Source organism: Emys orbicularis, chromosome 11, assembly GCF_028017835.1.
Source record: "Emys orbicularis isolate rEmyOrb1 chromosome 11, rEmyOrb1.hap1, whole genome shotgun sequence".
Taxonomy (NCBI): Eukaryota; Metazoa; Chordata; order Testudines; family Emydidae; genus Emys; species Emys orbicularis.
The window spans coordinates 57,946,536-57,967,766 of record NC_088693.1 but is presented as its reverse complement, the minus strand read 5'-3'; the positions used below and the strand labels follow the sequence as shown (position 1 = coordinate 57,967,766).

Here is a 21,231-nt window from a genome sequence, read left to right as displayed (position 1 = left end):
AGCGAGCCGCCCCGCCCCGCCTGGTGCGCGCGGAAAGGGGCCTGCCCGGGAAACGGGCCCAGAGCGGGCCGGGCAGCCCCGCGTGCCCCGGCCCGCCGCAAGGACCGTTCCCTGGCGGCAGGCAGGCTCCGAGCGCGCCTTGGTGGCGAGGCCCCTCGGGGGATCGGGTCCCAGCGCGGGGGCAAACGGAGCAACCCGTGGAGCCCCGGCGGCCGGAGCAGCGGGGCGGGCGAGCCTTGTTTCCCGGGGGAGCGTGTGAGTGAGGCGCAGCCGGCCGGGGTGGGCGGCGGCCATGGCGCAGCCGGCGGGCCCCGTGGCCCGACACAGCGCGGTCAGCAGGGAGCGCTTTCGGCAGGACATTTACCCGCTGGTGAGGCCCGGGGGGGAGACCCTGCCTCGCCCGCGCCTCGGGGTGCCGGAGACCCCTGCTCGGTGTGGGCGCTGCACCCGGCCTGCGGCAGCGGCCTGACTTCCCGCTCCGCGCTGGAGATTGCGGGGCTGCAGCTGCCCAGGTGCTGGGTGCAGCTCCCGGCCACAGGCCGGGTGTCTGAGTCCCCTCAGATCCGGGGGCGGTGGTTGCACCTTCTCCCGGCAGCTCGCCTCTCCCGTCCCGTCATGTCACACAGTTCAGTGCCTCGCGTCTCAGACACCGGCCCCTGCTGCTGTTCTCGGCATCCCCTGCAGTTTATCCACTTGTAAAGCCGATCCTGTGCTGCCCCCGACACCCTCCCAAGAGCGAGAGAGACCAGACAGACACTCAGCTCCCTTCAACTTTGTCCAGAATGAGCGTGAGAGATTTAGCTGGTCTGTGGAAATCCAAGTATAGCCAGAGGTTGGAATCCTTTACCCTTCCTCCTCTTCCTGTCCCCTTTACAGCAGCTGTCTGGCTCTTTTGACACAATAAATAATTTTTGATCCAAAATTTTTGGAATTTGAAGCCCAAACTTTGACACCCTTTGATTCTGGGTTTCTTGTTTTAACACAGTCGGACCCCAGAGAAAGAAAACAAGGAATATAACAAAAATCTAAAAATAACCGATTTTTTTAACAACTGAAAGGAAGAGTGTACAAGTTGCCTTTCTAAATGATTCTTCAAAAATAATGTAAACCAGAATGTCACTTTTATGTAATACCTATTTTTATAATTAAACAAAATAATGAAGATGCATCAGAGACTGTGAAGTGTGTTGCTTGTGTGGTATGTCAGTTTCTAAAAAGGGTTCTGATATTTTACAAATTCACTGACCTAATGGTATCCATTTGACAAAAAAAATGGCTTGTGTTTCTAAACAGAGATGTGGTGAGAATAGATGGGGAAAGAAGGAGGAGCTGCAGCATAATTAGAAAAAAGGGACATGCTAAGTATTTTTGTTGGTATTATTTAACAGTGATGTATGTGGTATTCATATGAAATGTTTTCCTGGTAGTGGGATAAGTGAAAAATACTGGTGAGGGACAGATTCCGTTATATGAAGTTGCTGGCATAGATCTTGAGGAACTGGAACAACAGTACATTGCCTGGCTTGGCACAAGAAGATTGGGGTGTCTCCCTCACTAGGCTGAAAGAGGCTAAAGCACTGATCCTACATTGAGCTCCATGCAAACAGACCCTGTACAAAGCTCTGTTGTCTTCTTTGGATGCTCAGTTGGGGCACAGGGCTTTGTGCACATAGAGCTCAGTGCAGGATCAGGACCCAAGCTGGAGTATGGTATGGAGTAATGTCTTCTTTTAACCTATCCTCGCAACAAGCCCAGTTTGCTTAAATGGTTGCATGGCTGTCATCCTGAAAGTACACTGCTCGCTTTTCTGCCAGCTGGAATATGATGCAATGATGAGCTCAGTCCTGGATGTCTTGTGTGTCAAAACTCCTACTGAAACAAGTGGGATTCTAATTAGTTAAAATTGGGGTATAGTTTGTGTTTGTTTCTTCTTTGTATGTTTTTGTTTGTTGTTATAGCTACTGATGCAAGCCTGTCTGTTACTCCCTTGGAGTTTGGCTTGAAAATAAAAGGGGATAATTAACCTCATGTGTTCCTCCATCAAGCATATTACATTAAAACCAGAAACTCATGAGGGCTATGAGCCAGCTCCACTCTGCTTGATCTAAGAAGTTATTACAGAACTGAGTTTGTAAAGACTGCATATATAAAGTAAACGAACTTCTCCAAACCCACTATTTATAAACCGATTCAGCAAATGAGAGGAAACAGTTTGGGACAGTTCTGTACTAATCTGGTGGTTTGGTTCCTTAGGACTTTACTTTAATTTCACCAGTCTGGTCTTTTGTGTCTTTGCAGAGAGGCTCAGTGGAGTGAGCATTGGGCTGGGAGCAAGAAATTGCTGGCTTCTAATTTTATTCTGTCCCTGACATGCTATGTGTCTCAGACCCCTAACCTCTCCCTCGTTCAGTTTCCCTGACAGTAAAAGGTGATGATAACACCTATCTCATAGGATTAGTTAAAGATTAGTTAAAGTTTGGGCAGTGCTTTGAAAATATAAAATGTTGTGTGAGTGTGAAGTGTTCTTGTAATTGTCACTGACCCCTTGCTCTCTATGGTCCTGGACCAAAACCAACTGAAGTAAACAAGTCTTTCCATTGATTTTAATGGAGATTGGATCGTTGTTTACACTCTGCCAGCACAAAGAGGACTTAGCATGAGTGGAAACATCCCCTTGCATAGAGGGCATCCCTAGTCAGTGTTAGAACTGGTGTAATATTGCCCCAGCTCCCAATATCTGAGTCAAGGGGGTGGACTAGGGGCATGGCCTAAGTGTGCTTCCCTACAGCTGTGCTCTACTAAGCCTTTTGAAGAAGAGCTGAAGTTATATCAGGGCCTTGCCAAATCCTTCCATGGCCCCAGAATATGGTGAATGCCAGTGTTGGTTAAAGAACCTTTTCTCTCACTCCATTCCTGCCACAAGCAAAGGAGTATAATAACAGAATCAGGACCATTATTTCCTGGATTTTGTTTTCACACTCAGTGCACAAACTCATGGAGCCTTCTGGCTAATGTGCAACAGGTGTACATATTCAATTGATTTGTTCTTGTACTGTACTTGACAAATTAGTCCTGAATTTTTTTGTTGGATTCTATCACCAATTCAGTGACAACATGCCATTCCATGCCATAAACCTGCTTTTGTTTTCTTTTCAGAGAAAGCCAGCAGTGCTGAAAGGAATAGACTTGGGCACTTGCACAACCAAATGGACACTGGATTACCTCAGCCAAACAGCAGGCACTAAAGAAGTAAAGATTCATGTTTCCACAGTGCCACAGATGGACTTCCTCAGTAAGAACTTTGTATATAGGTACTTTATTCCAAGGCTTTCTCTATTTTAAAGGGACATACTAGTAACTTTTAGAAACATTCTACATTGCTTTGAAGTTTTATACAAAGTATACTCTTCTATGTTGCCTGGATCTGTTGGTGTTACCATTCAGCAAGTTTGGTGCTCTCTTGCTTTTTGTAAACTTATTAATGGTAATTACTGTCTCTATTGCTATTTACTGCATTAACTAATATGTTATAGAGCTTCTGTTTCTAAAGAAATGCTTTTGAATTCAGGTGCCATTGTCTGAAAGGTATTTTTTTTTAATTTAAAAAGGTAAAGATATTTCAGTACCAGAAGAAATATTTCATCACGGTTTTGTCCTTCAGCTATGGCTTTGGAATTCATGGGTGCGTCATTATTTTCTCTCTCTCTTCTTTTTTTTTTTTTGGCCCAGTCCCAGATAGCAATTTTTTAACATGCCTTTATTGTTTATGAAAGATGTCAGAATGATCAGGCCTTAAAAACTTGAGCCTGTATTCACAAATGATGTACAGTATAAGCTGTGGTAAATCAAATTTCCCCACATTCTCCTGTCAATACACCCCACTCCTAACAGCAGAGAGGAGTTTTAAAAGAGTATTTGGGGGAACACAATGAGGTGGTTCTGCAGATACTTGTAGGGAGCGCCTCCCATGCATAAGGGGCAGCATGGGAAGAACTGCAAAGATGTTTGTTCGGAAAAATTTAAAAGTGGGCGATGAAGACTGGTCATTTGTAGAATGAATGTAGGAGTCAATGTCTCGATACTGTATAAGAGTTAGTAAGTTGCACAGGGATAGACTGTGAAGGGCCTAAAAATGAAGCTAAGTGGTCTGTTTTTGAAGTAGTGAAGATGAAGGAGTTAATGGAGGAATCCAAAGAGAGGGGTTTGAGAGAAACTCTCAGTTTGTGACTTGCAGTCTGCTGCAACAAGAAGTTTGAAACTAGGCATGTCATTCTGATTCTCTGATACCTTTTCAGTATTGATGATTATATTGTTAGACGCTAGCGCTGCTCAGTACCTGAACTGCTTTGAATGCTGTTATGTTACAGATATGTTAGTTCAACAGACTTAGGCTGGACGGATGTCAGCAATTAAAAAACAAACAACTTCAAAGTTTAGGGCATGTGCAGTTTCCAGTGTCCTCAAACTACGCAATATCACACATTTCACCAGCCCTTTAGTCTGGAGACAGGTCACACAGAATGTCTAATGTCCTGAGAAGCTCCTCATTAGATTTGTCCATGTCATGTAGTTTGCTTAAACATTCTTCAGAGTCTAATGCATCTCAGCCATTTTGTTGTTGTTCTACAATTGTAAAGTCTTCATTTCAATTGTCATTTGCTTTTCCCAAGTGTGAACAAGATGTGTTCAATCATTTATTATTTTAATAAAGTTTAAGAAAGCAGACATATGTGATGGAATCAAAAGTTCTACAGTCTGTAATGAGTGAACCCTGCTGTCACATTCAGTACACTCTTTATTCACAGCCGGTTGAACCGTTGAACATTTTTAAACTATTTTTTGAACTGCAAATAAAATTGTCATACATCTTTGCCTCATATATATTGTTTAGTGTTTATCTCATTGTCTGGGGAAAAAATTAAATACAAATAGGCATATAAAAGGGAGGTGCAATTTAGTATCCTTGCATTTTCCTTCTAAGGGTCAGATCCTGCAGGCCCTAATGCACTTTCCTAATATTATGCATGTAAGTAGTTCTATTTAATTCAGTGGTGATATTTCACATGCATAAATTTGCTCAGGTGTGTTAGGGTTTGCAGATTAGGGGCTAAATTTGCATTTTTGTATATGGCATTATGGAGATGCTCTCTAAATATCTGATCTTTAGAGTTACTAAGTATTTGTGACTTTCACCACTTCTAGAGGACTTGGGGAATTCAGAACCTCTATGAATCAGGCTATGTATTCATATCTGTGGGGAAAATAAATACAATTACTGCAAGAATAAAAACGCTCTAGTACAAAGACATCATTATGGCCAGCTAAGGACCTGATCCAGACATATGCTGAGCACAAGCAACTCATATTGCTTTCAGTGGGAGATGTAGTTGTTCAGGCTCTGGGGGTCTGATCCACTTCCATTAGTGTCGGTGGGATTCTCTCCATTGACTCCAGAAGCTGCTGGATCAAGCTTTTCATGAACATGAACATAGAAATTGTATATTGTCAGGGAAATGGTCCATCTAGTCCTATATTTGACAATGGCTACTACCAGATATTTCAGATGAGATGTAAACCCCCTGTAATGGATAACTTTGCCTATGGGGAAACTTTCTTCCTAACACTGGGCATTTAGTTGTTCTTATGTTTTGTGAAGCTTGAAATAAATTGCTATATACAGCATGGATATTAGCCAGTACCAGCTAGGTGATTTGAATGATCTTTACAGCTTGGGGGGAAAAAATCTTTCCTGATGAATGAGAAATTCAGGATATTTAACAATAGTTAGACTGACTCCTGAGAAGTGTGCATCATATTTTTCATCATCTACTTTGAATCTTATGGTAAATAATCTGTTTGTATTCGGTTCTAGTTAATTTTTTTTGTATATATGTTTGTTTGTTATTTTTTTACCCCTACCCTCTTGCTGTTTAAAAAATAAAAATTTAAATTGTAGTGGGGTGGAAATCAAACGAGCTGGTGCTGATAGATGCTATAAACGTTAGTAACCACCATAAAATAATCCATTTGGTACTTGTGACGTTGCACTCCATAGGCTTTATGGAAATATGCTTATGAATATGACATAACTGGAATATGCTTTATGCTAAATACCCCAGGTATGGTGTCATTAGAAAGCTTGTAATCTATTAAGTGTGTTCATCCTATTTGTTTGCATGTATTATTTCTATATCTGGAGTTAGGAGAATAAGATATAAACTTGTATCACTGGTGTAAACATATTAAGTGGAGCCATTAAGGGTGCTCCAGAAACAATCAGTTGTAAATGGCCTTAGTTACTTGAAAGCCTTCCTGTGTATATGTGGGCCAGCCCATGGGGAATGGAGACTAGGGGGTCTTACAGTGACATGTGACCATGTCACCTGATAATGAAATCCATCTTAAATCTGGTACTTTTCCATTTAGAAGGAGGGGTGGGGACTTAGAGAGACAAAAGATTCCCGCCTTGTGCCAAAGCTATAAAAGGGGGTGGAGTAGGACAAAAGGGGCTGCCAGTCATGAGAGAGCCCCTGCTTACCATCTGAGATGTCTGCTGGAACTAACAAGAACTGTACCAGGGGAAAGGATTGGGCCCAGACTAGGAAGGCATCAAGTCTGTGAAAGAAACTTATCGGAACATCTCTGAGGATGAGATATTACCTGTAATCAGTTTCTTAATGTATTAGGCTTAGACTTGTATGTTTTTGCTTTATTTTGCTTGGTGACTTACTTTGTTCTGTCTGTTATTACTTGAAACCTCTTAAATCCTACTTTTTATAATTAATAAAATCACTTTTGTTTATTAATGAACCCAGAGTAAGTGATTAATACCTGGGGGAGCAAACTGCTGTGCATATCTCTCTATTGGTGTTATAGAGGGTGGACAATTTATGAGTTTACTCTGTATAAGCTTTATACAGAGTAAAACGGATTTATTTGGGGTTTGGATCCTATTGGGAACTGGGTGTCTGGGTGCTGGAGAAGTAACCTGCTGAGCTGTTTTTGGTTAAAGTCTTCAGCTTTGTGGTCAAAAATAACAGGAGTACTTGTGGCACCTTAGAGACTAACAAATTTATTAGAGCTTTGTGGTCGTGGACCAGACCTGGGTCTGTGTTGCAGCAGACTAGCATGTCTGGCTCAACAAGGCAGGGTTCTGGAGTCCCAAGCTGGCAGGGAAAATGGGCTTAGAAGTAATTTCAGCACATCCGGTGACAGTCCCAAGGGGGGTGTCTGTGACCGAACCCATCACAGTACTACATGCAATTGTTTTGCTCCAGTATCAAGCAGGGCCAAATGCTACAATATCAGTTCAGGCAAAGGTCTATTGAAGACTAGATCTAAGAGACCTTTACTGTTTTATGCTTGTATTGACTCTGTACCAGGAGCAAACTTACCAAATATGTATCTGTAGAAAGTATTATTTATTGCAGTATCTGCTAAAGTTGTTAAAGAATTGACATTTTAGGAGGACCTCCTCACTCTGTGAAACTGACAGTTATCTAGGGCTTGATTCTGCTCCCATTGACTTCAGTAGGTCTGGGCTTGGAACGTAGGCCCAGACCTTCAAAGGTACTTAGCCACCTAACTCCCATTATTTCAGTGGAAGTTAGGCTCTTAAATACCTTTGAGGATTTGGGCCCTAGTGATTTCTTTTTAATAGGAACTAACTTGAAGCTGTCCTCCCAGCTGAAAAGCTAAAGTTCTTTTTCCTGTAGAATCATTGAAAGAAGCAACTTTAGGAGAATTGATTTAAAATACAGGAAGGTTGGGACTATTGTAAACATAGGTTTCACCCGAGGCAGCATATATAAAACACAGACCCATTTATTCAAAAAAGTCAGCACAAACTATGACCCAGATTTTCAGAAATGCTCATCACTATAACTGGGATCATATTTGCAATAGAGCTTAGTTTAGGCATCTAAATTAAATGCCATATTTTCAAAAGAATTTGGCACCCAGCTGCTCCCATTGAGCACAAGAGTTTGAGCACAAAATTTTTGGATAGTGAGCACTCTTGAAAATCTGATCCCAAATAATTATCTTTTTACAAGCTGACTTACAGCCAAAAATATTTGGATCTAGTGTAGGAACAATCTGGATAATAATGAAAGATTTTTAAATATGATTTTTATCTTGGCAGTTATTTGACATCCTGTTGCAAACAATTGTTCGTCTATATGATGATTTTTTAAAACAAATTAAATCGTCTGTCTGGCCAGAGACATGAATTTGATCTGGTACTAAGTATTGTGTGTCCAGTAGTTAAATAATTCATTGTTACACTGATTAGCATTATGAATTTTTATATTTATATTTCAGAACATTGCCCTTTGATGTGTTTGTACGGAGAGCAGCTGAAGTCAAACATAACAAGTACTTTATATCTGAGGTAATTTCCTTAAAGTGTCACATCTTCTTTCATTAGTTATTTATTGAGATTCGGTTTAAAAAAAATTATTATTTTTTAGCATAGCACTTAACCTTAAAGTTAAGCATGCTTTGCTGGATTGGAGCTCAAGAGTTAATCATTCCTCATGTATACTGTATAACTGACTACAGTGGGCTTGCTTGTGTGGCCAAGGACTACTTTATATGAGTAAAGGTTTCAAGATAAGGGACTAAGAAAACATATTATGTTTAAAATAGCAACTATATATGTTAGATATTTTAAAAGAAGTAAATACTCAAGTGTTTAGTTAAGCTATAGCAACTATCAGAGGTACAAATATAAAATACAGAAATGTTACAACATGCTCATTAAGTAATTAATTAGTAGATATCTTAACATAACTATGTCCAAAAATATTGAATGGTTTGTGTGTTAATAGGAATTCACCCTCCCCCAAATAAATCTAGTTATACAATGTTTACATAGGAGTAGGAGCTAGGCTGCTCCAAATGATTTTTCAAATATTCCTTCCATCATTTATTTGTAACATGCAGTATGTTCTGAAATACATTGTTGTGATTTCCTGTGTCAGTGTTCTGAAGGGTTTAATTTCTACATATGCTCTATTACTGGATAGACTCAAAGCACTGTTGAAGTGGCTGACAATTTGTGATCTAAGTCTCCATATGGAGCAACATGTGTTTTATACCCTTAGATCTTTCCCTGCCCCCTTGAATTTGCCTGTTTCATTTAATTAGCATATTTTCACTTTCTTCCATTTCTTCAGGTAGCCAGCAGGGAGCAATAGAAGAAAGGGCAGAATAGCTGAATTTGTAAATGGGATTTAGTTGTACCAAATTTTAATGAGGCTCTTCATTAAACTAATGAGATGGTCAAAGCTCTGTATGTTCTAATTCTTTGTTCTTGCATGCTAATGATCATTCTCTTTTGTGTTTGTGTTAAGGATGAGAAATACTACTTGCGATCACTGGGTGAAGACCCACGAAAGGTGAGTAACTTGGGACTGCAAGGCATGTGTTTCAGAGCAGCAGTTTAAAATCTTTAAGGACCGTATTCTGATCTTTTGCCTTTACACAAACACACAACCTTTTTGTCTTGTAAATTAATTTAGGCCAAAAATTTTAAACATGAATGCTTAAAGTTAGGCACTTAAATCCAAGCTTAGCTGGTCACCGAAGGACCAAGCCTCCAGAAGAGGCTTTCTGGATGCCATACAGCTGCCATTATGATTCCTATGCCTCACCTCCCATCCCTCAGCTGTTGGTATAAAGAGATTGATCAGGAGAACAGTAGCATAACGGGTGTCCTGATGATCCCTGGCTGCAGTAGCATCCCCTCAGAACTGTTGTCAGATAGCTTATATCAGAGCAGCCCTCAGGGTGTCCTAACTTATACTGGAGAAAAGGACCGGCACCCAGATGACTGAAGATTGTGTGCAAAAGGCCCCGTTGTGTCCAAACCCCCAGCAATGCCAAGTGCTCCTTGGCCACAGCTGAGGACCTAGCCTGTATGATTTAACACAGTCATGAGCTAATCCCCTGCTTTCACTTCAAATATATGATTTTATCTGGAACATTGAACTATATCCCTTTTGATTCAGGATATTGCAGATATCAGAAAGCAGTTTCCTTCATTAGCAGAAGATATTCAGATCCCAGAATATTTTGAAAAGGAACAGTTCTTCTCCAGTGTCTTCCGCATCAGCTCAGCAGGACTGCAACTCTGGACACACTATGATGTAGGCAAACAATCTTTGTGCCTTTGTTGGCAAAATGTGGTGTGGATCTCATTACAGGATTGGGGCACTAGGATACAAGCCCTACAGGGGGCAGGGACCTGCTTGCGGTTAGAGTGGTACTTGCATACTTTTGGGTACTAGGTAAATAATAACTGACTTTAGGTATTGTATATTTTAAGGATAGCTGCTATTCTAAGCACATTTTGGTTCTCAGTTTATTTCCCAGTCCTGAAACCTTTGCCTCATATGAGTAAAAATTGCAAGACTGGGTTTTACTCATTGTTTTAAATAGCAGCCAAGAATCAAAAAACAACCTCTCAACATTGCTGGCTTCAGTGGAGGTGAAGCTATGCAGCGCCTTCCAGAATTAGCTTATTTTGCTACTCTGCGAGACCCTTTCCTTGCTAATCTGTATGGTGGGTTTTCATGCTCTTTTGCTGTAGTTGATACCACATATATTTGTCTAGTAAGAGCCTACAATGTGATACCAGACAGGGTTAGATACAGGAATATTATGTTGTGTAGTTGAGCTAGTGCAAAACCCATTGCTGTTTGTTAGTGGCCGGTCAGCAAAATGAGGTAAGAAGGCTGTTTGAAAGATGGTAAAAGCACTTCTAAATATATTCTGCCTTATGTTTTGCTTTGCTAAATAGTCAAGGCAGATAATTGCTTTGAATTTTGAACAAATCTTGTAAGTTATAGTTGAAAGAAAGAAAGAAAAAAAAGACAAGTAAAAGAGTTATTAAAAAGAAATATGGAGAGGCATTTTTTCCATTTATAATTAACGTGCCAAAAATGTAAGATGAAGAGTGAAAATATGTGTCATATGATTCAGATTTTCAGGGTAATTTGATATGGAGTAGCAATTTAAAAAAAAAAAAAACCACACACACAAAGCTTTTAATATTGTCTGTTTTCAGGGCATATTTTATATAACAGAATGATTATATGGAATATATATTTGCCCATTCTTCTCTTGTATAACATCTATCTGCTATTTATGCTTATAGTATACTGTTATATTTTCAGATAATGGATAACTTCTTAATCCAGATAACCGGGAAAAAAAGAGTTATACTGTACAATCCTCGAGATGCACCATATTTGTATTTAGCAGGTATGTTCTTGTCATACACATTTAATTGAGTGTGGTGTTCTCAGTTCAGTTTCCAGTAGGCAAGTGTCCCATTATATATAAAAACCTTTGCCGTAATTGGCAACTCTGTTAGAAATCCCAGCAGAGAGGCGACATTGACTAATCTAGTCTCTCATTTCTAACAGTAATCACTCCAAGTTAGTGTTGAGGAACACTGGTGGGGTAATGTAGGGGAACTTGCACTCCTGCTGCCCATGCTCAAATTGTTCTGTGGATTAATAAAGCATTCTGGTTCTTAACTGCATAGGAATAGAGGGCTGTAACTAGGTTCTAATAGAGTTCTTCTACTGTCTCAGTGAAACTTGGCTTTGGCTTTATTATTTTGTTGAAACTTCTTTAGGCACTAAATCAGAGGTCCTAAATGTGGATAACCCAGACCTGGAGAAATATCCCCTTTTTATGAAAGCCAGGCGCTATGAATGTTCTCTTGAAGCAGGCGATGTGTTGTTCATTCCAGGTAAGTGACAAATCGCTCCGGCCCACAGTATTTTTAATAATTTTATTTTGTGAATCCTCATTTCCATAGGTGAATTACATATTTGTAACTCTCCATGCAATTCTAGATGTGTGACACTTTGCATATGACCAAAACTATACTCTTATTTGACTCAATGTGCATATATTTTAATAGCCTTACTCTATTAAAATCAATTTGTCCCTTCCCTGACCTGGCTTCTTTAGATTCAGGGAATGGGCACTTCATTCTTCTGTAGCTCTAACGTTTTCTCACTGCAGTTAAGTCCTTACATTTTTTAATTACAAATTGTCAGTTTTGAAAATAAAGTCAGAATATTTTCTGTTCTAAGCTGCTTCTAACTTTCTGCAGCAGTAGCAAATACAAAACTGCTTGCTGTGCAAGGTGAGACAGCACCGGGGATCAGGAGCAGGCGGCTGAATTATTCCTGCTGGCCTAACCTCTTCAGCAATTTGCAGGATCAGAACCTGAGACTTACTGAAGTATTTAAGAGGGAAGCAATGTAAAGGGCAATTCAAGTCTCTAGATAAACCTTGATAAAATTTGCTGTAAAACATCTTCCTATTCGGAATAAGCAGGCTAATATTAACAGTGTTTGTGACTAATCCTGGAATATTAAATTGGAGACAGGATAACATCATAATGAAGACAAAAGCAACCTATTAACTTGGTATTAATTTTTTATTCTCAGCTATGAACCTGAGAACATATAAATATCTTAATTGTGGTTAGGGGACTAAGGGGGGGTAGGATAGCGGTCTATAAAATCATGAGTGGTGTGAAGGTGAACAGGAAAGTGTTATTTACCACGTCACATAACACAAGAACCAGAGGTTTCTCAATGAAAGTAATAGGCAACAGGTTTAAAACAAAAAAGGAAGTACTTTTTCCCACAACACAGTCAACCTGTGGAAGTTGTTGCCAGGGGATGTTGCAAAGGCCAAAAGTATAACTGGGTTCACAAAAGAATTAGATAAATTCATATAGGATAAGTCCATCAGTGGCTATTAGCCAAGATGGCCAGGGACACAATCCCATGCTGTGGATGTCCCTAAACCTCTGACTGCCAGAAACTGGGAGTGGATGATGGATCACTTGATAATTGCCCTGTTCTGTTCATTCCCTCTGAAGCACTGGGCATTGGCTGGTGTCGGAAGACAGAAGGACCATTGATCTGACCCAGTACAACCATTCTTATGTTCTTATTAAGGAAAATGGGGATAGTTATAAAAGAAGACAATGTATATAAACCAGGAACAAACTTGTCATTCAGCTGGTCACTGGTGTGTTCATTGATATGCAGTTTTTTTTTTTTTTTTTTTAAACCCAGACTTTATATTCCATAGATTAGTGGAAGATATTTCACTTATTGGAAGGTGTTTCCTATTCCTCCTTTCTTTTAATATTTGTGTGGATTGTGATGTAGATTTTATGCAAAATCTGCTGGTTTAGTTTAGTATTCATCACTTTGGTTCTTACTATGCAGCATCACTCAGTGATGTAGGAATTACTTTGAGAAAATATTATATCTAAATTTTGAACAGAACTAAAGGAAGATAGCAGATTACTTTGCAGAGAGAACTGACTTCGTACAGTTAGCTGTAATGTTCCAGATTCTACAGACGTTTGCACACGTTTTCTCTTGGATCTAGGCAGTGTCGATCTTCCTAGCTGACTTTTGTCAGCAAGTGTTTTCAATTTTGAATCAGATATGCTAAAGCATTATTGATCTTGAAAACTGATACTTATGTTATGTTATTGGATCTTTGTCTATATCAATGTATTATGCATTAGTTTGGCAGATACTGTAAAATGAGACTGATAATTAAAAACACTCAAGATAAATGTCACAGAAAAAAGAAGACTTTAAATGGCACCATTTTGTGTGACTGAAAAGAGTCTGTGTAGTGGTCCATAGCCGTCCCTCCCCATCAGTCTTGGAGAGAGCTCACTATGTTGTGCCTATAAGTGCAGAGTAACAAGCAGGCTAAGGGCTCTGTGAGTAGGAACTGGAGAGTTCCACCACTGGGTGAGCAGGAGCCTAGACTCTGGCAACACCACTGGACTAAAGTCTGGTGTCCCTGGGCTACCTCCTATTACCCCTTCTGAGTATACCTCTGTCTCCTGGGGTTTCTCCATTTCCCACGGGTACACGGCTAGTGGCAGTCCTGTTACTCCTCCAGGTACTGGTCAGTCAGCTGTCCTTGGCAGCGGGCAAGAAACATCTGCTCCCTTCCCCAGCTCTTGCCCAAGTGAACTGTAGGTCCCGCCTTTTAAACTTCCTATCCTGACCCCCTGCATCCAGTGGGGTGGGAGACGAGGGGGAGGGGTGTGGCATGGCATGGTGTGGCTGGTTTGGCTCCGCCCACCGGGGGTAGTAGTATAGTCCCTCCCTGTCAGTCTCGGCGGGAGGCCACACTCCCTCCCTACAGTCCTGAATTTCAGAAAATAGGATTGTTTGGTTTGATTCTGATCTCACATCAGTGTTACTGCACTGTCTTAAATGGAATTCTGATTTACATTGTTATAAATAGCTTAAAATCAAACTTTGTTTTAAAATGGTAGGTTTCAAATATAACTGTGTCCCAGAAAAACTGTAGCAGAAACAGGCATGCTTTGAGAACAAAAGCGGAAGATTGAGTCAAGGAGGTGAATGATGCAGACCAAAAAAACTGATATGTTCAATTCACTAAATATAAAACAAGTAACAAAAACAATATTCCAAAATTGAAATGGGAGAACTAATGCAATGCTGTAGCTTTCAAGTTACAACTGGCACATGATACATAAAATTACAAATGCATAGCAGTCCAGGCAAAAGTGTCTCCTTGCTTACTTGCCCTTTGCCATGATGATTCAAATGAAAAACCTTACTATTTGCTGGACCCAAAAAAGTTGGTGTAGATGAGAAGAAATTTGCAAGGCTGATACTGACTGATATTGGTAATCTAAACTGGCATGTTGAGAATCCATGCAAGTTAAGGTTGTAATTTTGCAAATGTGTATGCAATGAGTGAAGTTACTCATGTACGTAAGTGTTTGCAGGAGTGGGGCCCTTAAAGATTTAGGGCTTAATCCTGCACTCTTTACTTATGCAAGTATTCCAATTCAAGGTAATGGGATAAATGACATGAATAAGGGACAAAGAATTAAGTCTGTTGACCCTGATCCAGCAAACACTTACCCACTTGCTTACCTTTACATTGACTTCAGTGGGAATACTCATGCATAAAGTTAAGCATGCTTATAAATATCTTCAGGATCAGGAACTCACTGTTTGATATGCTGTAGCATATGATGTAGTGAGTCAGAAGTACCTAAACATAAGTGAATGTCAGTGATTATTTCTTATGTCAGTTACATTCAGTTTGAGATGGTTCAAACATCTTTGTTGTAAATGAAATCAAATTTTAAATGGCAGTTTATCTTTTTAGACTTTTTTCTTCCTACAGCTTTATGGTTCCATAATGTAATTTCTGAAGAATTTGGAGTGGGAGTGAATGTCTTTTGGAAGCATCTTCCTTCTGAGTGCTATGATAAAACAGACACTTATGGAAACAAAGATCCTACAGCTGCTTCCAGAGCTGTGCAGATTTTGGACAGGGCTTTGAAAACACTGGAGGAACTGCCTGAGGAATATAGGGATTTTTATGCCCGGAGAATGGTTTTACGCATCCAAGAAAAAGCCTATAGCACTAACTATGAATAAACAGTCAACAAGTCAACCAAACTCCTCTGAAAGTAGGGAGAAGTACAGATATGGATACTGTACCTGAAGACACTTTGAGAAGACTTTAATAAAAACAGTAGTGCTCATTGTTTGTGGATGAATACTTATTTCATAGCCCATAGATGTTGTTTTAATAGATCCCATTTCTACTAATCCACATGCAGTATAGTCTGCTTGATGCAGCTGTGGGTCTTATCTGTACAACAATAAGGGGTCAATTTAAAATTATATATATATATATATATATATATATATATATATATATATATATATATATATATATATATATATATATATATATATATATATATATACACACACACACACGTAAAAGTTTGTGTTATTTAGAACAATCATTTTGTTTCCGGGGGTAGTTTACTTTCAAAGAACTATTTCAGAAAATAAATATTCCTGAATAAGACTTAGAGCATTGGCAATTTAAATTCTGTTTTAGATTCTGGTGTCTTCTTCAGGGTGGCTATTGAAAAGAATGTTCCAGCCTAAATGGGTTATTCTGTAGAGTAGTGAAGACTGTTGATCTGTGGGACTCGCACAGCTATAGTAAAAGGCAAGTAACCAGCCAGGGTTAACTTGACTAGCTACCTCCCTTTCCTCTAATTATGGGGTGATGAGAAGCAGCTGTGCTCTTAGCAGGACCCAGTCAGGGACAGCAGGTGTGTTCCTGTGGTTCTCCTCAGCAGAGAAAAGAAGGGAAAGGAGGGAGAATGGCCTGGATGGCTTTTCTGGGCTGTGTGGGTATGTATTTTGCTTACATTCATTAATTTTTAGTTTGAGTAGGGTACAAGCTAAAGTGGTACCTGTAGATTTTTTGTTTGTTTGTTTTAATTTCCCTGATTTGGAATTATTTGCAGACAGATTGAATCAACACAAGCCCAAGAAATGGGATTTGTTAGAACCTAAAATGGATGTGAAATCTGGGGCTCCCAGCTGTGCTCCAGCTCAGCTGAGAGCTGTATTAGACCTGAGTATTGAAAGTTCACAAGTGCTGTCTGTCAAACCTATACAATTCAGGTTCCCTAGAAAGTCAGGGTGGAGGTTAGTTCAATTTCCTTTATGTGGGGTGTGGAGTGAGAGAGAGAGGAGGGAGTGCTCAGGTAGCTATAATCAGCAATTCCTTTTACATGTTGAGGAACCAGTGGTCTCATAATCAATGTATAAAATACTTGTGGACTGGGGCCTTGTGATTTCTGAATACTTCAAGAGGAGCACTGTTTCCTACAACAACACTCAGTAAACAGGGGGCAGAAATAATGGCTGGAGAAACTCATGCAGATATTCTGATGCTTGAAGAGAGTCAAATAAACATCTCTGGCTGTCTTCATTTAAAAATATGCTCTCTCACAAGATAAGGCTTAGAACTTAACCTTGAGCAGTCTTTTACAGTGAAGTATTTCAATATTAGCTCACTTGGATCTCTGGGCTGGGTTCAGAGGAGGCATGCAGGGACTACTAAATGCATCTCCCTTAATCCCAGCTCAGACAGTAAAAGCTCAGTAAAGACACCATCACCTCTGAAAAGGTCCAAGTGAGCTGATTGCTCTTGGCATGGTTACTGCCCTTGTTCTGAAAGATCTTCCTCTTAATGCTTCTATAACTCAGTCCTATGAGCAACAGCCTGGGAGCAGACAGAGTATCCACCCAACTTCCCCTTGTGGGGACATCACAGAGCAAGACATCACATCACAGACACCCACAGGAAAGCAAAAACTACAGGCAAAGTTGATGCCAGTTTTTTTTTAAGTTTAGATTCATGCTGTAGCTTGAAGAAAAAGACCTGCCAACTTGCATAGTTTTATTATATAAGGAGCCCTATCTCCACAGCTGTTGCTATTGCACCAAACTGCATCACTGCTGACAGCAGCCAGTTGTACAGTACTTGATAAATCAGGGTGAGGTTTTTATTCTACAGCTATGGGATTTGAGAGGAAGGCCCTGGTAATATTGTCATAAATATGGGATCAGTTGGGAGCACTTCAAGAACCCTCCACTAGTTGAGATGTATTGTGTGACTATATGAATAGAAGTAGCATCTGTCAAGTGGACTCCATTCCTGAGAGACAAGCCTGTTGCTTCCTGGTGGATGGAGCTATAATGTTGCTCTTGTTTTGTAAGATGAATGATAAGGGGACATCTGACAAATACGACATGCTGCCATTGTCCATTTAAATATCTCTGTTACTACTTACAGCGTAAGATAAATGTAGCTGAGGTTTTGTCATTTATCTGCCATTTAGGTTGGTCTGATGCTTCCAACAGTGTTGAGAATTGTGACTTGTCAAAAGCTGTTAGCAGGACTAAAGAGGTATGTGCCACTAAGGCACAGAACAGGGGCTTCCTGCAGAAGCTGGGCCTTGCAACACTGGGCAGATTATTCATCTAAATCCATTTTTGTTGGCAGCTGTAATTTAGAGAAAATAACTTCCCACCATGTGTATGGGCACAATGCCATCCTAATGAATAGGCATGAATGTAACCAGCCGGGCGATCTTGATGTGTATAAGTTATGCATACTGAGGGAAGAATTGCAACCTGAGAACACTGAAACACTTGATTCCTCTAAATTTCCACTTCTGTAGTTAAAAGAACTGCACAGATAGATGGGGGGGAGGGAGGAATTAAGGTAGGATCTGTGCATCCAGGCACTGGACTTGGCAAGGGCTCAAGGACTCTCTCAGATTGGAGCAAAGGATCCCTGGAAAGGGTGTGCAGAGCATCCTAGAGGCCTCTTTGGGAACTGGGGACAAAGAGAAAGCAGTGTCAGGCTAGGGGCCAAGCTCCACCACAGAATCGCTACCTCATTCTGCATCCACCTGCTTTCCACCCTGGTAATTCTGGCTTCACTTGCTCTCAGCCAGACAGCAGCAGCAGCTTTCCAGAATGCCAGCCCACAGAGGTGCAGGGGGCTGCACTGTTCCTTCTTCCTCCGTGCCCTGCTCAGTAGATCATTCTAACTTCTGCTGGCCAACTATACCCAAAGGAGGAAGATGGAGCTTGACGTAGTGGTTGGTGTCCTCCTTCGGTCACCTGAGCCACAAAGCCATGGCTGGGGCCTCTAGATGCCGCAGTAATACAAATAATAATTCATAAGGAAGGAAGGTTGCATCAAGTAGTAGTCAACATGTTACTGATCTGTGAGTGTCACAGCTTGTAGGTAGGGCAATAGTCTTATGGGGGACAGAGGAGGAAAGACTTTGGGGCTGGGCAATAGAAGAGAAGGAAGGGCCCTGTGGATTTTAAATGCCCTTTCTCCTGCTGCTGTTCCCGCTGGTGGAGGTGTTAAGGCAGGGGTCAGCAACGTTCGGCACGCAGCTCGCCAGGGTAAGCACCCTGGCGGGCCGGGCCAGTTTATTTACCTGCTGACGCGGCAGGTTCGGCCGATCGCGGCCCCCACTCGCCACAGTTCGCCGTCCCGGGCCAATGGGGGCGGCAGGAAGCAGTGCAGGCGAGGGATGTGCTGGCCGCGGCTTCCCGCCGCCCCCATTGGCCCGGGACGGCGAACCGCGGCCAGTGGGGGCCGCGATCGGCCGAACCTGCCGCGTCAGCAGGTAAATAAACTGGCCCGGCCTGCTAGGGTGCTTACCCTGGCGAGCCGTGTGCCGAACGTTGCCGACCCCTGTGTTAAGGTTTTCTATAGTACTAGGTTTCAGAGTAGCAGCCGTGTTAGTCTGTATCCGCAAAAAGAACAGGAGTACTTGTGGCACCTTAGAGACTAACAGGAGTACTTGTGGCACCTTAGAGACTAACAAATTTGTTAGTCTCTGAGGTGCCACAAGTACTCCTGTTCTTTTTGCGGATACAGACTAACACGGCTGCTACTCTGAAACCTGTCATTATGCAAGGCACTGCATTTACCCGTATGGAGTAGAAATCCATCAACTTCATGAAAAAACTCGTACAGATAGAGACAGACATCATCTTCCTTTCCAAATGCAAGCAGATGGACATCATACCAAAAGGACTAAAGGTAAATAAATTTGTTAGTCTCTAAGGTGCCACAAGTACTCCTGTTCTTTCTATAGTACTAGTTACTGTAGCATCTAAAGGTATGCCTTAATGGCTTCTAGGCCACAATTGCAGATCCACAATTATTCAGGATGCAGTTTTGAAATATTTTTCTTCGGTGGCTTTTATTATATGTAAAAATTCTAACCCTAAATGTAATCCTATATGTAACTTCATTGCAATCAAGGGCTGAGATGACCCAGTGTGGTGTTTGAAATAATTCTCTTGTTTAGTATAGCATGAAGTTTGGGTCAGGGCACAGAATATTTCAATATGTGAACCAAATGCTGTAGTAAATGCAGCTATTTGTCTTACACAAAACAATTCATTTAAACATGCTGTCCACACAACCTTTCTTAAAGTGGCACCACTACCTTTTTCTATTTAAAATAGAAACTGATGATGTCCTCTTGCTTCTGGCAACACTAACTCCCTTTCCCCCTCCCCCGTCGGTGTTCTGGTGGAGCTCTCTAGGGATGAACCATTCCCTCTCTATGGCCTCTCTACGGACATTGCCAATAATGATGCCAATTGTGTTGTGGATATTTGTCTAGTAGAAAGTGGTCTGAGATTACCCACAATTCCAGGCAGGTCAATGGAAAAACTTACAGTTTACCACTGCTTGGACGGTCCCATTTTGAACTGGTATCTTAAATCCTCCTTTTTATAATTTTTTTAAATGAAGCAATGATCATTCCTTTTCTTAAGCCTATCATCTGAGAGCATTCGTTGTCATCTATTTTTTTTTCTTTTATTTGATGATGACCTGATTAGTTGTGAAAATCCTGACGCTACTATGTAGAAGTAAATTGAGCTTGTTTCATCATATCATGTTGGTGTAAAACTGGAGTAGCACAGTGGTGGATTAGGTCCAACATGTTCAAGGAATAACTTCAAGCTAAGATGATTAGTGAATATATATCAACCTAAAATCACAGTTACTAAAATAATATGCTTGGAAGTGGACATGTTAGTGTTGTGTGGGATTTTGGCCTTCTGGGACCCAAAGCAAAATGGATTTTGCCACAATAAACCAGAAAGTTCTGTGTTTGGGTATTTGCCAAAATTTTAATTTTTCTAACCTAACTACACAAAGAATACTAAACAGAAATACTTCAAATAGCATATATAACATAGCAATAAAGATGGATGATACGGTCATAAGAGAAGGTGAAGTTGAGAGAGTTAAATGTAGGCAACCCCCCAAAACACTAGTCAAAACTTGGCCACCCCCTTATGTTTTGTTACACTGCAACAACACTGGTGACTGACACATCTTAAATGTAACTGATTTTATTGCAAACCAACATCTGGAAAGAATTTAAAACAATATTTACCCTTGGTAGGATTACAAAGGGCAACTCTTGATTTTAGATGATATACATTATGTATTTTTCTTAGCACAGTTGCCATGGAAAAGAAAAATCAAATGAAAAACATGCATGTCAAAATATAAATGTCAGACTATTAGCATGGGCTATCTAAACTATCCATCACAAAGCACTGAGCTGGCTGAACAATGTGACACTTTAAAAAATGAAATCAAAACCTCATGTAATGGAATGTCCAACAGACATTTATATATTCATCTCCCTGCCTATCTTGCTGGTATACATTGTTTTCAATGGCTGTTGACAGGACTGGAGTTTAACCCTTGGTGTTACCCAAACAAGTCATGAAAACATTTAATATCAGA

At 40.7% G+C, this 21,231-nt stretch overlaps 1 protein-coding gene across 2 annotated transcripts; it reads left to right on the top strand.

The window, feature by feature from the left end:
* Positions 1–292: 292 nt before the first annotated feature.
* On the top strand, positions 293–15,588 carry TYW5 (tRNA-yW synthesizing protein 5). 2 transcript variants are annotated; one of them, XM_065413630.1, is made up of 8 exons: positions 293–370; positions 3,157–3,311; positions 8,323–8,392; positions 9,357–9,401; positions 10,014–10,151; positions 11,181–11,268; positions 11,648–11,764; positions 15,235–15,588. In XM_065413630.1, the coding sequence occupies exons 1-8, from the start codon at positions 293–295 to the stop codon at positions 15,489–15,491; spliced, it is 948 nt and encodes a 315-aa protein (XP_065269702.1). In that variant the 3' UTR covers positions 15,492–15,588. The 2 variants fall into 2 exon arrangements, with proteins under 2 accessions (XP_065269702.1, XP_065269703.1); XM_065413631.1 differs by lacking the exon at positions 293–370 and having other exon boundaries at positions 3,282–3,292.
* Positions 15,589–21,231: the final 5,643 nt, after the last annotated feature.

What these genes read in the sequence shown, in the direction of transcription:
- TYW5 (XM_065413630.1), top strand. Translation starts at nt 293, where the DNA reads ATGGCGCAGCCGGCGGGCCCCGTGGCCCGACACAGCGCGGTCAGCAGG. An exon ending in AGTAAGAACTTTGTATATAG is followed by an intron (nt 3,312 to 8,322) that starts GTACTTTATTCC and finishes TTTATATTTCAG; the next exon opens with AACATTGCCCTTTGATGTGT. An exon ending in ACCATATTTGTATTTAGCAG is followed by an intron (nt 11,269 to 11,647) that starts GTATGTTCTTGT and finishes AAACTTCTTTAG; the next exon opens with GCACTAAATCAGAGGTCCTA.